This window comes from Peromyscus maniculatus, chromosome 3, assembly GCF_049852395.1.
Source record: "Peromyscus maniculatus bairdii isolate BWxNUB_F1_BW_parent chromosome 3, HU_Pman_BW_mat_3.1, whole genome shotgun sequence".
NCBI classification, from domain to species: Eukaryota; Metazoa; Chordata; class Mammalia; order Rodentia; family Cricetidae; genus Peromyscus; species Peromyscus maniculatus.
Window position 1 is genome coordinate 148823800 of NC_134854.1, and position 17292 is coordinate 148841091.

Below are 17292 nucleotides of genomic sequence, written 5' to 3' on the forward strand. Positions count from 1 at the left end.
CAGAAAGGGCCACAGGTCAGTCCTTTTAGGATTCCACTCTGTCCTGGATCCACTATCTATCACTGTGCCTTCAAGAGACCTGAAGAGCAGATGAAATGTTAGTCCAAGCAGGGCAGAATCAAAGAGCAGTCACTGTATTGAATACCCAGGGTCCAGAGAATAATGTTTCCAACTTCCCCAGGTCAATTTTTCCTTTACATGGCAGATTCTCTCATTGCAAAGTGGAAAATGTTGTCACAAAGTCTTTATAAATTTGTTTTTTGCCTCATTGAAAGGGCATGGTACCAAACCATCATTATCACTGAAAGTGCCGTCTCATGAGGGCTGATGTAGACCCATGCTATAGCACAAGCAATTCCTGCACCATAAGTTCAAGGACAGCTAGATGAGTAGAGATCATAGTATGTGGATGTGTATGTACATGCATGGGTGGGTCACACACGTGTAGATATGTGATGATACATGAAATGAAGCTGTGAATAGGTGTCTTTCTAGGGACACGAGAAAGTGGTAAATGTGTATCTAGCAACATGAGGAAATAATGGAAAGTACCTGGAATATAATTTCAACTACATAAACTCTTTTACCAGCCTAACTTTCTGTGGAATCCTGTTTCTCCATCTTCAAGTTTAGTGCCTAGTTTCACTCTTCCCCTTTCATTAATGTGGCAGTAAAACAACCATGAAAAGTCTCACAGAAAATTAGAATGTGTGTAGGCAGTATTCCTAGTGATCAGAAAGTAGTCAATCATAACCCACAGGTCCAAAAAGCAAGTGCAGCCATCTACTAGCAAAAGTAGATACCAACCTTTGACTTCTCAAGAAAGTGGGAATATATGTGAAGAGATGTACTAATATAGTCTTAACTAGAATGGATGAAGAACTTCATTATGTGGAAGTGTTCAGCCTGTAGGTCTTGAGTAGAAACCTAATTATCAAAGAACTATTTTGGTTAAGCTAAAAACCACTTTCCAAATAAACCACAATGAAGATTCATCGCCCAAAGAGAGAACATACAAACAACAGTTTGCTGATAACCTCAGCTACTGGGTTTTCTGGATTGGAGACCTGATCTCAGTACAGAGAAGGTGAAATGTCAACTCAGCTGGAGAAGTTAAGACTTGCTGAAACTTGCTAAGATGTACAGGATCTTCCGGAGTAATTGTAGATGTGTATGACTGTACAAGCAGTGCCCATGTCAATGTTTATGTGGATGGCAAAGTCTATCTTAGTGAATGCTACCAAACTTCCTGAACAATTTTGTCCATACTACAGCACGCAATTCTATCACAATTTAGCTTAAGAGTCCATCACTTAACAAGTAATATAATTAACCAATGAGCCATTGTTTCAGCCATCAAAATAACCATGGGCATTAATGAGCATAATAACCATCACCAATTAATTCACTTCTTACTACTCACCAAATAAGTCAAGTATCTCCAGCTCCCCCGTGCCAGCTCATTTTCTAAGCACTCACCTGAAAAATGTTCTGGCCAAACACCCTGCCGTCCAGCACATAAATGTTAGCGTGTCCACACTCCATCATCCTCTCGCTGTAAACCCTTGAGAATCACAAAGTCAGGTGGCTGACTATTACATGCTAAACAGCCTGTGTCCACTCTTGCTTCACCTACAGTGGATGCTTTGGCTTTAAATATCCTATTCTGATGAGTTCTCCCAACAACACTGACTGTGTGATGGCAACTTAGTGAGGTTTTAGAATGACCAGCACAAAGATTGAATGGTAAGATCACATGCCTGATTTTATCCATGTAAGAAATACTTTTTCATCTTGGTATGTATACACACACACACACACACACACACACACACACACACACACACACACATTTTCATGTGTGAGCGCACATGCGTGCATGCCATGGCATACGTGGAGATCAGGGGACAACCTCAAATATCAGCCCTTGCCGTCCACCTTGTCTGAGGCAGGGCCTCCTGCTTCGCTGCTGCATGTGCCAGGCTAGCTTGCCTGAAAGCTCCCAGGCATTCCCTTACCTCAGTTTCCCACCTTACTGTAGATCATTGAGATTACAGATTAGCACTACTGTACCTAGCTTCACATGTTGTGCTGGCTAGTTTGATGTCAACTTGACAAGCTATAGTCATCTGAAAGGAAGGAACCTTAATTGAGAAAAAGCCTCCATGAGATCAGCCTGTAGGGTATTTTCTTAATGATAGATGGGGAGGGCCCAGCCCATGGTGGATGGTGCTGCCCCTAGGTTCGTGGTCTTAGGTTCTATAACAAAGCAGGCTGAGCAAGCCATGGTGAGCAAGCCAGTAAGCAGCACTCCTTCATGGCCTCTGCATCAGCTCCTGCCTCCAGGTTCCTGCCCTCTTTTGAGTTCCTGTTCTGACTGCTTTCAATGATGGACTAAGAAGTGGAAGTGGAAGCCAAATAAACCCTTTTCTCTCCAAGTTGGTTTGGCCATGGTTTTTCATTACAGCAATAGAAACCCTAAGACACACGGGTTCTGGGGATTCAAACTCAGACCCTAATATTTGTACAGCAAGTATTTTTTACTGGGTGATCTATTTCCCATCCCAAGGGTATTATTCTTTAAATCAATTGATGTGATCTTCATCCTGTTGGGTTTCAGAGACAGCTATTCCAGTTTCATTAGAAATGTCCTTTAACAATAAGCTAATATCCTGTAATCTTTCAAAAACAGAGGTGGGCGTCTCATCTTGGAAGGGTTGACATACGCACAACTTTCTCTGAGTAAGAACTGTTTTTGTTTGTTAATATGAAGAAGGAACATACTGTATGGTGAATCTGAGTCTCAGACTGATTCCCTATGAAATGCATATAAAATAGCATTGCTTCCTCATTGAAGCAGAGAAATGTTGGCATGCCATGGAACACAGGGAGAGCAATCTTTACCTTAGAAATAGTTGAAGTGTCTTGGGTTTCCACATTCTTAGCTCACTATGTTGAGCAATAAGAATTTTTATTATCAAATGGTCTCGTCCCTAAGCTCAAAACAATTATCTTAAATGTAAGCCTCTCCTCTTCTTGGTCATCTCTGATTTTAATTCTGGGGTGGTGGGGGTGGGGTGGGGAGACAATAAATTTCAGATAGAATTAGACTTTCCTGGAATGTTCCTAGAGTGTGATTGAACAATGAGAATGGGTCATCTACTATTGCAAATACAGGCATACCACATAAAATCTACTTTTAAAAGGTGATAATAGGCAAAAGAACTCAATTTAGCTCCTGAAGGTTATTCCCCAGAAAAACATTTTATGAACCAAAGATTCTTCCAACTTCTCGCTCAACTACATACAACAAAATGCCTTAGGGAAAGCTGCCAGGAGGTTCACTGCGATTTACTTCCAGCCAGTTTGAGGAGGTAAGGGCTAGACCACCATAGAAATGTTATAATGTACCAGTTTTATCAGCATCTCTGTGGTGCGTGCTATTCAGGAAAAGACTATATTGACTCATAGATGCTCATGAGCGTTGTTTTATTTTTAGTGAGGACAGTTAAGAATAGTTTCTTTTAATATATTTATAAAATGTCTCTCAGACAAGCATATGAGAAAAATTTCCAAGCAACATCTTGCTTTATTTCTCAATATTCGCAGGTGGAAGAGCGGAGGGGGATCAAACCAGACAACATTTTGCAATCCAAACTGAGATCATTATCACATACCTTCTGGTCCCTCAACATATTGCAAGGCAGAGTCTGCCCTTGGTATTTAGGGTCTGAAGATGGCAAACAGAATTCATGCCAAAAGCAAGGGAGGGACAGAATTAGGAAGGGTGGCCAAGCATCTTGGGACTGCTGACTGCCTAGTATTATGTGCAAAATGTACTGAAGTATCCTCTTGAAACATGTACCCCCAGCAGAGCTTCAAACTTCACCATCACCCAGCTGGGCACGTGACTGAAGCATCTCTTTTCCCTGGATTCTTCCTCTAAAACAGAACTCCTGCTACAGGGAGGAATTAACTCCCGTTAATCCCCTGTGCAGTGCCTTCCTCCACTTCTGTAATTAACAACATATTGCTATCTCAAATTCCTATAACACATTAGAATGTACTAAACACGTGGTCCTAGTATCTCTCACAGAACCCACACAACTTCGGGGGAATTATATTTCTCTTTCAGAAATGAGAGCAGTTAGAAGAAGCCAAGCACCTATGAGCATCCTCTGTGCCCTTTCCTCGCTGTGTCAGCCTTTCCCGGCAGTCAGTCAGCTCAACAAATGCTCTACCATGGCTAGACAGCAAGCCTCAACTCCACCATAAACCCACACCACCCCTCCACCCTGCACCTTGGGCAGGTCCTTTAGTCTATAAAACAGGAATACTCACAACAGCCCCATCTAATCCACGAGGGAGGCAGGTAGGGGGAGGAAGCAATATAATTAAGAAAAGGGTGATTTAGAAACTGCAAAGAGGGCTACACAGACCTGAAGTGTTGCTATTAGCACCTTATGGGGAAAGGCTATGCCTTCGACTTTCAGCAAAGGGTTGCTAGTGACTCTAGAGGTTTGTGGTAGAGAGGTGTGAGGGGCAAGGAGGAAGAAGGGGAAAACTGAACCTCATTCAGTAAGTTACAACTCTATCCCAGGCCCTCGCTGGGCAAATGACCTCCAGAACACAATGCTCTCCCGAATAGTGCATCTCCAAGATATTTTAGAACAAAGTCAGTGCTGAGGAAGGACAGCCAAGACCATGTGGGATTTAAAAAAAAATGGTTAAAAGAAGATCTAAAGGTTCTCGTTGGTAGAATGATTGCCTGATGCGTGCCACGCTCCAACTTTGCTCCCCAGCATGAAGGTGGAGACAGAGATGGAGACAGATGGGGATGGAGATGGAGGTGGAAATGGAGATAGAGATGGAGATGAGATGGGGATGAGATGGGGATGGAGAAGGAGTGGAGATGGGGTTGGGAATGGAGATGAAGAGAGATAGAGTGAGAGATAGAGATAGAGGGAGAGAGATAGCGAAAGGGAGAGGGAGACTAGCCAGAGTTCTGATGCAAAAGAGATCAGATTTCAGGAAACAAAACAGCAAAAGCACTATGGTCATTGTTGATGTGTCTGTTTTTGTAGTTTACACAGCTGAGCTACATCCCCATCCCAAAGAACCAAGTTGGGTTTTGTGTGTTGGTTTGTTGGTTTGTTGGTTGGTCTTTGGAGCAGGGAATAAGAGGTGGTTTCTGTCTCTCACTCTATCCTAGAGCCATTTTAAGTGGCCATGAACCTAGGAACATAGATTTAGGTTACCCCAAAGTTCCATGTTCCAATGTGGAAGCAGTTTCATGAAGTTTTATAGTTTACAGAACAAAGAAAGCCATAAATCAAGGCAAGTTTAAAATACCTTGGTGGGTGCATCAGATAGGCAGGTCCAGAACAATGGGAAAAGCTTTCCTATAGGCCTAAGATGCTATCTGGTGACCGTCTTAGTATTTGTACTGGTAGAAGCTAGTGATCTGTTAAAAACCAAAAGACTTTTATTTTCATCAATTCTAAGATTCCTTTTTAAAAATGCAAATATTATTATACCCCTAAAAGTGGGATGAATGAATGGCATGCTCGGTCCTAAGCATCACTGTCCTATCTTTCCCAAGAGTGTCAGATAATGGTGCACACAGCCACTCGCACCACCTTAGAACCAATGAATGAAGAAGGATGCTCTGAGAGCCAGTTCTCAGCTGCTTCACAATGGGGCTTGGTGGTGACCAGCCCAACCATGCTGTGTCCTGCCCTCCTAAGACCTGCAGCCAGGCACTTTGCTCAGCCTGGCACTAATCCCCCTCCACACTTCAGCCTGGACAACATCTCAAATCTGACTGACGGCAGCAAGCAGCTACCTGATCAGCCACAAAGGGGCTGCGACTCAATCCCGTCTAGCTGTCTGCTCTCATCTCTGTTTGGCTCCCCCTAAAATTGGCATGACTACTTTTTAAAGGCTCCATGAACACCACAGCTTCCAGTCACAGGGCTGTCTCTGGCATCAACCTAGCTCTGTTTGCCTTCTAGACCATTCTAAGGCTGGGCACTGAGAAACATACTGAAAGTTGTTCCTTTCCTGACATGTATGTCTCCAGGGCTATCAGCATGCACTAGCCCTCTCCTTCCTTTGCTTAGCCTGACCTATAATTTGACCATAACTGGAAATTCACAGGCAGCTTCCTTCCTAGCCTCAGACTCTGCTTCTGGTAGCAACTTCTATAGCAAAAGTAGGCTCCATCTCCAGATTACCCAAGCCACCAAGGTGCAAGGCAGCTCCATGATGGTGCCCAGACACCCAGGGCACTAGGATCAAATCAGAACCTTGTCCCAAACATGGAATCCTGTTTGCTCTGACCCAGAAGTGGAATAAGATGTGATATTCGCAAGGAAGGAGAGAGGTCTAAATTTTAGGAGATGCATCAAGTCATTTGTTCAAAGTGAAGAAAGAAAAGTTAACCATACAGAGAACGAGATAAGGAAATGTGTGTAAAGAGCACCTAGAATCTTTGGTCTTTCTCCATCAAAATCACTACTAACAGCACTGTGTATCTAACAAGTCATTTGATATCATGTCATAGCACTGTTCTGAGCATACACACACACACACACACACACACACACACACACACACACACACACTTCTTTCATGCACAGGGCTGAAACACTGTTCCAATTCAAAGCAATTTCATCCAGAATAACTAATGGTTCTACTCCCTTTGGCTTCATTTCTTTGCCCCTTTCAAAACATTTGCACAGGCCATTTCAAGTGCCTGGGATCCTACCTAAAACTTTATACTCTTTCTAACAAGTTTATACTATGGATGGTTATCACCCACTATGATTCTCACCACCCCCAGGAATAAGTGAGTTGATCGTCAAGATGCAAACCTGGAGCACCTCTTTGGATGGCAGTAACTGTTCACAGCCCCAAAGAAAATGAGGTCACTCCCTGGCATCTACCTTGAATCACCATTATGTCATTTTAAATAGACCCCAAAGCAGATGGCATGAGCAGAGGGCCCCCAAAAGACCAATTAAGACAAGACACAAAGAAACAGTCAAGGGATTTCCATGATAAGATCCTTAAAAATTATCTTTAATTGATGCCAAATATGAACAGATCATGAAATGACAGAACCAAGTAAAATTGCATAGATGAAAACTATGCGCATTGTTAGGTTCTCCCTTCGTAACACTCACTGTCCTTGACCCGACATGGTAAACGGTTAGGGCAGGGCAAGTGCAGGGGAGATGAGATGAGACGTGTCCTTAACTCAAGGAGCAAGCGACTGGCAAAGCCAAGAAACAAAACAGAACGGCATCAGCTTCAATGGTTTGTCGTCCTGAGGGTGCACTTCAAATGGACACTTCTAGACTTTAGTTTTTAGCCTCAGGAATACTTTATCTTTCATCTTAGAGGTATGTCACAGCATCCATGTCACTTATGGCTGCTGCATCAACAGTCCCTAAACAGTGCACTGAAGAAGAAAGAGACTCTTACAAGTTTGGGAAAGGGAAGACCACTTATGACCTAGCATATACTCTGCAAGGGCTTTTCTTGTTTTATTTCCTTTCCTCATTCCATTTTTCTTCTTCTGTGATTTAGGAACAAAACTTCTCTAGATCCTTTGAAGTTTCACGCCACAATTTCCCTGTTAACTCCCAAAGAAAAACCACTGTGACCAGGGTTGACCTCCTCAAAGCTGTCCTAAGGGCAGCAGAGCCTAACCCTTTGCTTGCACACGGGCATCCCCGAGAGCCAATGAGCAAAGAGGCTGCCATTTGCCCTCAAGGCTTTTAACCTTATGTCTACGCCCTGAATGAGTTTGCACAGTGGCCCAAGGTGATGGGCTGGTTTTGGTTAGCAATTCAGTTCCTGCTTGCTTCTTTACAAAAGTGGTAAGTAATGTACATTCCTTAAAGATTTACCTGAGTCATTCTAGACACGTTTGCATATACCCTGAAGTCCCATGCTATAAATGTAAGTACTACTGGACTACACCATAGGTGAGAGTCTACCTCCTGAGATCACAGTTCAACCTAGCTTGGGTCTGCTCCTCAATTCAAGCTTGTTTGTCTTCTCAAAATGAATATAAACATCAAAAGGCCTCACTCTTGCTTGGAAAGGGCTGGAAGATAACGTGGTTGTTTGGCAGTTTATACTCTTTCTAACAATCTTATACTATGGATGGTTACCACCCACCAATTCTCACCACTCCCAGGAATAAGTCATTCCTGGAAGAAAATGGGGAATTGCCTTCTGCTAATGTTCCCTTTCTACTTTCTGTTCAATCCCATCTACCAAACAAGAAATTAAAATTTAAAGTTGCCTTTTTAAACATGTGTTTTGAGGCCTCCTATATTGAGTATGAGGTTGAAAACTAATTTTTTTTACTGATTTTTTTAGACACTAATTTGAAGAATTTGTAACTACACCCGACATGAAGAAAGTCCTTTCTGGGTTGAATGTCATTTCTACTTAGGAAAATTTCTCAGCCACCACTCAGACACTTCTTTTTTCTGTTCTAGCTCTCAAGAGGATCAAGGCTGTGGTAACCTCTGTACTTCAGTTCTACCACAGCAGAATCTAAAGCCACAACACAGTTCCATTTTAGAGAAATGACTGTTCATTGACTACAATGTGGGAGAAGTATCTGACCTGCTGTCCTGGACTAAGCCATAAACACTCCCAGCGAACAGATGTCACTGAGCTTCAGAATTCAAGTCTCAAGGGGGAGTGAGGTGGGGGTGTGCACAGATGCAGGAAGGGGAGAGAAAAGCCAAACCAAAACAAACCCTTTCCTGGCTCTAGTCAGTCTTCTAGAAATCTGAGGACAGAGGAAATGAGTATCTTTGGTCTCTCTGATTCAGATCGCTTGAAGTGAATTAAGCACTTCAGAGATTCTGGGATGGCTAATAGCCACAGGATGACCTGACCCTTCCAAGGGCACCCTATTGAACTAGGGCCCTGCATGTTGGAAGAGCCGGGCTATGGCTATCAGTGCATCATAAGTCTTCTCCTTTCAGAGAAAACGGGTATAATAAGCATTAGGGCATGAGCTATCAAGGCTCAGTACCTAAGAAGGGGGTGAAAGGACAAAAAGCCTGGGAAAGGGAGTCATGAAGTGGACCAAATGAGAGTCATTCCTTAGTAGGCAGTTTAGTTAAGTGCACCTTCAGGTCTACAAAGACATCTCAGCACATTTCAGTGCAGGGGTGAGAGCTTGGTCAAAGGTCGCATGCCTATGCTACACAGATCATCCCTGTACTTGTCACCGTGTTCACTGCAATGAGCTACAGATGGATAGCCAGCATCCAAATCCCCCATCCGCTCCAAATGCACAGCAACAGCACATCCCCAAGCCCAGGCAGACCACTTCACCACATGCAGCACTTTTCCCTTGTAACGTATACAGAGGATTCAACCTGTCCAGGGCATAGCTACAAGAGGCACACCAAGTGTCCGGGTCTGGCTGATCAGTCTTGGCCTCATTGTCTCCTCCTCTAAGCCATCCATCCCATAGTACCGAGTGGATTATTGCTGTTGACAGAGTTCTGCTGTGTCCTAGGTCTCCGAGTCAAAATAAAACTACAAGATATCCCTGGAGACTGGAGGAGTTGGCATTTTGCCCCCAACTGGAGACTTGCAAGCATGTAGAAGCAAAGATCAGAACGATGATCTAAGGTTCAAAGAGTGAGCAACACACGGGAGGGTTTAATACCCTATAGGCAGAGGTTGGCAGTTCTCAGTCCCTCATCTTCCAGGATATGTGTTGTGTTCACCCTGAATACTCACAAAAGTTGTGCAGGGAAAGAAAATGTCCATCTTCCTTCAGTTGAGCTAGACAGCCTGGATGTCGTCATAGTTTCTTGGTTGATGGCCTCACTTCTCTGAAGACTGGATGGGGTAAAGGAATGGAAGTACCAGGGAAGATTCCAGAAGAAGCCAGGCAAGGATGTAAGGCAGACAGTAGTAGGCAGCCACATGCTAAAAGCAAGTATGAAGGTTCCCCACTCTACCGTCCTTAAAAAGACAACGACTGCCTCTCCATTGGTGAATAGCTGCTGGACTCCAGAGCCTGTGTGATATGGCAATCTTTCAGCTGGACACAGCGTCCCCATCATTCTCTGGATTCAGTGGCTGGGGCAGCAGCAGTCAGGTGTTCAGCCAGTAAAGTGACTTCCATGTGGGACAGTCATAGGAGCATCATAGGAGATACCTAGAGGAGGTTGGCCAAGAAGGCTGGCCTATGTAAGGTCACTGTGAGCTAAGTGTTCCCATGGTTCACAATGATACCCCCAAAGACCAGACTATCAGAGATCTGCAAAGTGCTGTAGCTGACAGGGAGAGAGTGGGGAGAAGGTACCACTGAACCTGAGGAAGCTTTGTCTGTCCAGACTGGCCTTCCACGTTCCCCAAAACATTTCTCTTGCCTTCTGATGGAGAAGAAAAAGAAACAAAACAGTACAGAACAGGTTTACGGTTCACGTCCAGTTCAAAGACGGGTCTCAGTTCATATCCAGAGTCAGGCTGCCCAAGAGACCAAGTCCCATAGATGGCCAGAGAAGCAGCACCCACTTTCTCTTTCTCTTCTTTGGGGCTCGGAGGGTGGTGTGGTCTTCTCACAGTGGTGAAGTGAGAGAGTGAGGATGGAAGAACAAACAAGACCAGAAAGCGAAAGGTCTGCGCCCCAACCCTTCCTCCCCTTTGTTAAATGACTTCCCAGCTGAGTTATGGAGGCACTTTCTGCAGTTCACTGTGGGTACAGATAAAGGCACTAAGCAACTATTAAATCAATTGGCTGAGTTTCTTCAGGGAGCCTCAAGGGGAGGGCTGAAGTCTCTATAGACTTCAAATCATGACTGCAAAAAGAAATCAGCTCTGCTCTGGGTGCATGAAGAGATAAACATTATCACTTACATCCTAGGAATGCACCAAAAAACCATGCAATATTGCACCTTTTTTTGTTGTTTGTTTTGCTTGTAGTTATGTTCAGCTAGAAAGAATGCTTGTCTTAGGTGTATTAAATACCTTGATGACTTATTTAGTTTTCCACAGTTTTCCCTTAAAGGATGGGCATATTGGTCCTCTCTCTGCCTATACCTGCACAGAAGCTTGACATTTCCCTGAGCAAAGGCAGGAAAATTGACGGGAGTGTCCCCCACCCCCACCCCCACCCCCATTGTTTCTTTTGGGCCTTTCATCCCACAGACTTGTGATTTTTAGTATTTTCTAATTTTTATTACTGAAATCATGCATTAATTAAGTCAAGGTACATCTTAATCAAATAGGCCATAATGCTGACTAAGAGAACATGCTTTGAGCTCCAAAAAGGGATTGTTCCCATCTGACTAACATATGTACTTAAATACAGTACTTTAGTTGCTAAGAAAAGAGTTAATAAATGAAGGAGTGCACTTTTGGTGAATGCAAATGAAAAAGGGCCTATATTTAGAAGAGTCAATTTCAACGTAAGCTTATTCCCTATTGTCTGGGTTAACTGTCTCGGCATGCTATTATAAAATAAATGTTATCAGATTCAAACATGCTTACCATTTAACTCTTGTGCTCTTGCAATAAAGAGGGTAGGGTGGTAAGGTTTTGCATCCACTTCTGAAGGTCAGGGGTCAGGGTGTAGGATTAGTGAGAAAAGACCTGTATTTGGATCATCTGCAGTTGAGAGAACTTAGCAGCCCTACAGATGAATCAACTCATTTAATCAAGTTACCCTTTTCTTAGAGAATAGACTGGATTTGGGAGAATGGGGCAGATGGAAAATCCCAGCAGACTGGGACCGGTAACAGATGTATATGGTGCTTTGAGAACCGGTCTTAATTAGTCCGGATTTTGGTTGCCTTGTATGCGGTTCAGCTGATCAAAATAAAAGCATTTGTTCACTGACCACTGAGGCTGTTAAGTGTTCCACAGAGAACACTAGCTGAAAGAAATGTGGTGTGCAGTTTGCAAAGACTTTAGTGTGGAGTCCCATGCAAATCTGAATTTTGTATTTCTAAGTGGTCATCTGATTTTTAGGTTTAAAAAAAAAACTTATGCCAAAAGATTGGAAATATTTCAGTACAGGGAGAGCATGAGTCTTGTTTCACACAGACTACTTCATGGACAGCATTGAAGCCAGTTTTATAAAATACTTTCTCTTCTCATTTTTAATAAAATGACAATAGTTTCTTTTTGATGGGTCTTGAAAGCTTCAGGTTGGCCCCTCCCCAAATTCACAATGCAACAATGCATTGCCAGTTAAATAAAGCATCCAAAGACTAATGTTTAGCAAAGTATCTACAGGGCGGGACATGAGTCACCAGGGGCTTTGTTTGGGGCTTTTGCTTGCTTGCCTGTTGCTTTTTAAACATCGGTCAGGAGCTTGCTCTTATTAACGCAGTTTTGGTCAGCCGTGGTGCAGTTACCAGTTCTGATATTAGCCTGTCTGTAATGGGCTAGGCTATTGTTCATATCCTCTTCGATCTCCATGTACTCAGATTTGCTGATCGTAGAGGAGCTGCGCCGGCTGAGGTCACTGTCAGAGGCTAAGTTAGGAGAGCTAACGTGGAGTAACTGAGCCTGCTCTTCCCCCTCAGTTTCTCGGTGGTAGAAATAGTTGAAATTGGACACAATGACAGGTACGGGCAGGGCAATTGTCAGCACACCAGCGATGGCACACAAGGAGCCCACGATCTTGCCTCCAATTGTCACAGGGTACATGTCACCGTATCCCACAGTGGTCATGGACACCACCGCCCACCAGAAAGCATCGGGGATGCTGGAGAAGTGCGACTCAGCTTCTTCCGCCTCGGCAAAGTACACTGCGCTAGAGAACAGTATGACCCCAATGAAGAGGAAAAAGATGAGCAGCCCTAACTCCCTCATGCTAGCTTTGAGGGTCTGGCCCAGGATCTGGAGGCCCTTAGAGTGGCGAGAGAGTTTGAAGATTCTGAACACCCTTACCAAGCGGATGACCCTGAGGATGGCCAGGGAAGTGGCCTGCTCGCCCTTCTGATTTCCCTCCTGCTCAGCTATCTCCGTGCCCAGGGTAATGAAATAAGGAATGATAGCCACGATGTCGATGAAGTTCATGATGTTCTTAAAGAAGTCTGTCTTGCTGGGGCAGGCGAAGAAGCGCACCACCAGCTCGAAAGAGAACCAGATGATACACAAGGTTTCCACAATGAAGAAGGGGTCTGTGAAGATGTTGGAAGTATAGATGACTGTGGTGTTGTCGATGCGGTGGATGGTGCCCGTGAAGTCCTTGTCATCCTTCAGCTCAGGGAGAGTCTCCAGGCAAAAGATGACTATGGAGATGAGGATGACCATGACCGATACAATGGCTATAACCCTGGCAGGCCCTGAGCTCTCCGGATACTCAAAGAGCAGCCACACCTGACGCTGGTACTCCTTCTCAGGTAGGGGGCGCTCCTCTTCCTTGATGAAGCCCTCATCTTCCCGGAACTTCTCCATGGCCTCCTCGCCCAACTCATAAAATTTGATCTCCTCGGAGAACATGTCCAGGGGCACGTTGACCGGCCTGCGCAGGCGGCCCCCTGACTGGTAGTAATAAAGGATGGCATCAAAGCTGGGCCGGTTGCGGTCAAAGAAGTACTCGTTCCTTAGGGGGTCGAAGTAGCGCATGCGTTTCTTTGGGTTGCCCAGCAGCGTGTTGGGGAACTGTGCCAGGGTCTTGAGCTGCGTCTCGAAGCGTAGCCCGGAGATGTTGATCACCACGCGTTCGCAGCATTCGTGGTCGTCGTGGTCGGCCTGCCGTGGGTAGCTGCCATCCTGGGGGTGACCCGGAGCGGCCGAAGCCTCATCCGCATTCTCCCCCGACATCACCGTCATGATGGAAGCAGGGTGCAGGGGTGGGAGGCCAGGAGAGAGCCCGGGGTGTGAAGGAGCGAAGGAAGAGGGGTGGGGGGGACCCAAGCGCCCCCCCCACCGGAGAGTGAGTCTCCCCCACGCTCACGGGGAGGGGCTTCAGAGCCAGAAGGTTCAGAGGTCTGCAACTTTGCTAGTTACCACCTCCCCCTCCTCCACTCAGCCTTTTACCCAATTTGGAAAGCCCTCTAGCCTGAGGGCCCCCAGTGCAGCTTTTTTGAGAGGCTTGGGTTTTGGGGGTGTGCTCTGTTTTTTGTGTTGGTGAGTGGGTTTTTCTTCCTGCTCTGATTGCCTTAACGCACACCTGCCATCGCTCCGGGGCTCGCCACAGCTCCCCTCCCCTCCTGCAGCCCTCCTAGGACCCGGTGCAGTGCCAACTCAGCAGATCCCCACGCCTGTCACCCCCTTTGCTGCTCCTTGGCTCTCCCCCCTCCTACCCCTCTTCGCCTGCCGCCTTCTAAGCTCCCACGGGGCGATCGATGGACGCTGCAGAGAAATAAAAAGTGATACGAGGGTAGAAAATCAGAAGCATTCCGATGGGACGAACCTATAGACACCGAAGAGCACAGACTACTAGCTTTTGTAGAACACACCGGACTTTTACTGAGGTTAACACGTACGCACAAACAGACACACAACAGACACCCAGAAATCCAAGTTTGGAAATCTTCCATCCCACTTTTCCCCAATGCCCAACAGCCGATCTGTTTACAACTTCGTTAAACTGGAGATCGGAAAAGCGCTTAGAGATACTGGAGGAGCTTCTGGTCCTGGGCAGCAACCCCTCACCCTCAGCCTCCCCCACCCTGTCACCTTAACCTCGGATTCTGCAACCCCGAACTGGGGAGCTTCCTACCTGGCCGGCCGGCTTGGCGCAGGGGCGGTGCTGAGTCGGCGGAGAGTCGGAATGCGGCAGGTCGCCTTTGCAGCAGCCGGAGCGAGCAACGGCCACCTCCACAGCAGCATCCGAGAGGCACCCGGCCCCTCGTGGTCCGCGTCCTTCCCCGCTCAGAGGTCCGATCGTTTTATTGAGCAGCTATGGAGGAAATGTCCGCTCCCTACCCCCATCCTCACATGGTGCAAGCAACCTGGAGGCGCTGTCTTCTCTCCGGTTGCAGGGAGTTCCGGAGGATGCAGGGTGGAAAAGGAAAAAGGCCACCCTCTTCCGAGTCACCCAAGCAAATGGCGATAAGCAGCACTCTCGCCCCCTCCGAACACTACGGGAGCCCTTGATTCGATCCCGAGGGAGGCGGGCGGCCCAAAGCCTGGCTCTACATGGCTCTCGGGTCTCGGCACCACCGCACGGACCTCGCTCCGCGGCGCGCCCGGAGCCTTCAGCCGCTCGGAGTGGGGCAGAGAGCGTGTGGCCGCAGGTCCGCTCGGTCCATTTCTGTTCGCTGCAAGATCAGCAGAAACCTGAGAAAGCGCCTGGAATGCGGAGCAGCGATTGGCCCACCCGGGCGTGGGTTGGGGAGGGCGGGGGAGGGCAGGAGCGAGGAGGTAGATGGAAAATATGAGGGGGTGGTTTGGCAGAGGGGGGTTGTCATTCAGTTCCCATCCTTGCCAGCACAGCTTTTCTTCTTTTTCCCTCCTCTCCTCCTCGAAAAGCCCACCACCAACTCCTCTTCCCCGGTGGCCCGCAGCCCCGCCCACGCACGGCCCTTAGCTGCGCGCGCGACCTTCCCCGGGAATTTCACATTGGAGATGGTCAGGTCCGACGCAATGCAGGCGGTGATGTCCCTGGCAGAACTCCTTGGACCGGTCTGCTTTAGATGCAGTCGCACAAGCAATCCTCCTGCATCCCGCTCCTCGGCGCCACCCGCCCCTCCCCCAGGGGCCTCTCTGTCCAGCCACCCTACTCTCCCCGCCCCCCCCCCAACCCCGACCTCCACCCCAGCCGCACTCTGAAGGGTGCAGAGTTTGGTTAGAGCGCTGCAGTTGAGGATCCCCGGGTTTCATCCATGCAGTGTTACTGCTAGAAGGTGGTGCCAAGTGTCTGTTCCTCTTGAACCTACCAGAGGGAGCTGAAGTTTCCTTACAGTCAGAATATTCTGAAATGCAGAGAATGTGATGGGGGACGGTGGGCGAAGGCACCGTGGGCTTGTGGGTTGTCTGCCAACTTGGTGCTAATTGGAACAAACGTGAGGAGAAGCAAGTCGTTCATTTGCCTCCCTTGGTCCTGCCTCCCACACCCCACAACCACCCACTCAGTGGCCCTCTGCCCCCTCAGCACCACTTTATAGGCTCAGGACATATTCGCGCAAGGGTCCCCACAGAAGCGCAAAGCAGTCTGAGCTGGGGACCTGCGCGGCGTCCCCAGAGGCTCGGCGCCTAGGCGATAGCAGCACGGGAGGAGGCAGCCAGCAACTCTAGTCCTTCCACTCCCGCAGAGCCTCTGAGGAGCCCGCAAGAACCCAGAGTCGCCGCTGATTGGTTCCTCGCACGGCTTTCGCACCGCCCCTTCGCACCACCGCGGCTCTAGTCGCCTCCCGCCCACACCACCCACCACTTTTAATCAAAGCCAACGATCGCATCCTCCTGACTCTATTGTGGCTAGTGGAAGGCAGGGGAGCTCTACAAGGATCCCAGGGATACAGCTAGTTAAATCCCTCCTCCAGATTCAGATCCCGGCTTTCCTTTCAGAAAAATAAGTGTTTGTTCTCTTCTCTCCTCCAGATTCCTACTCTGTCTTTTCTTCCACGAACAGCAAGTTCTATTGCACAGTACTCCTTCCCACCTTAAACTCCACCCAGTGCACGCAGGTCCCTCCATCCCAGAAACTCCATGACCCCCTCCTCTTCTGCACTGATGCTCTATTGGTGAAAAAAATAAAAAAGAAAAAAAAAACACAGTAAATGCGAGACTCTACCATGAAATGTCAAGCGCTGTGGTTTGATGGTCACCGCTGGCTGCTAGAACCTCATGGTGAGCCTGCTGCATGTAATAAACGTTTCCTGGCCGTGTTCTTGCACTACTACACATCCGTCTTCCCGTTCTTCAGTTCCACTTTCTTCTTCCTGCTCCCGAATCCTTGTCCTGATCCATCCCTTACTATGAGGAGATTGCCTTATTAGAAAAGTGTCTCAGGCTACATAGAATCCCAATTCATAAATTCAGAGTTGTGTGTGATAGGATTAGTGGGTCCTCCACATGCCTAATAGACATGATTAAAGCAGGGCTTGAATCTCCAAGGAACTGGGAAAAAAAATTTTTTTTTCACATGAATCCTCTGTTGCTAGGAACCTGAAGGCACTTAAGCATTAAACAAAAGTTTGCTCTGCCTCAGCTATGGACCAGACATGTCCTAGGACTGTGTGACTAGACAAGACACACAGGTCCCAGATCTCAGGGAGCTTTCATTCAATAGGAGGCACAGAGAATGAATCAGTAAAAGTAGAATGCAGGTCCAGTACTAGCATG

General features: G+C 46.9%; 1 protein-coding gene across 1 annotated transcript; it reads right to left on the reverse strand.

The window, feature by feature from the left end:
• Nucleotides 1-7062: 7062 nt before the first annotated feature.
• Nucleotides 7063-15558, reverse strand: Kcna1 (potassium voltage-gated channel subfamily A member 1). Its single transcript, XM_006987884.4, has 2 exons — nt 14729-15558; nt 7063-14358 (listed from the first exon to the last, which is right to left on the reverse strand). The coding sequence occupies exon 2, from the start codon at nt 13834-13836 to the stop codon at nt 12349-12351; it is 1488 nt and encodes a 495-aa protein (XP_006987946.1). The 5' UTR covers nt 13837-14358; nt 14729-15558; the 3' UTR covers nt 7063-12348.
• Between the last annotated feature and the right edge of the window lie 1734 nt (nt 15559-17292).

Coding starts and splice junctions, on each gene's coding strand:
- Kcna1 (XM_006987884.4), bottom strand. CDS start 13,836: ATGACGGTGATGTCGGGGGAGAATGCGGATGAGGCTTCGGCCGCTCCG.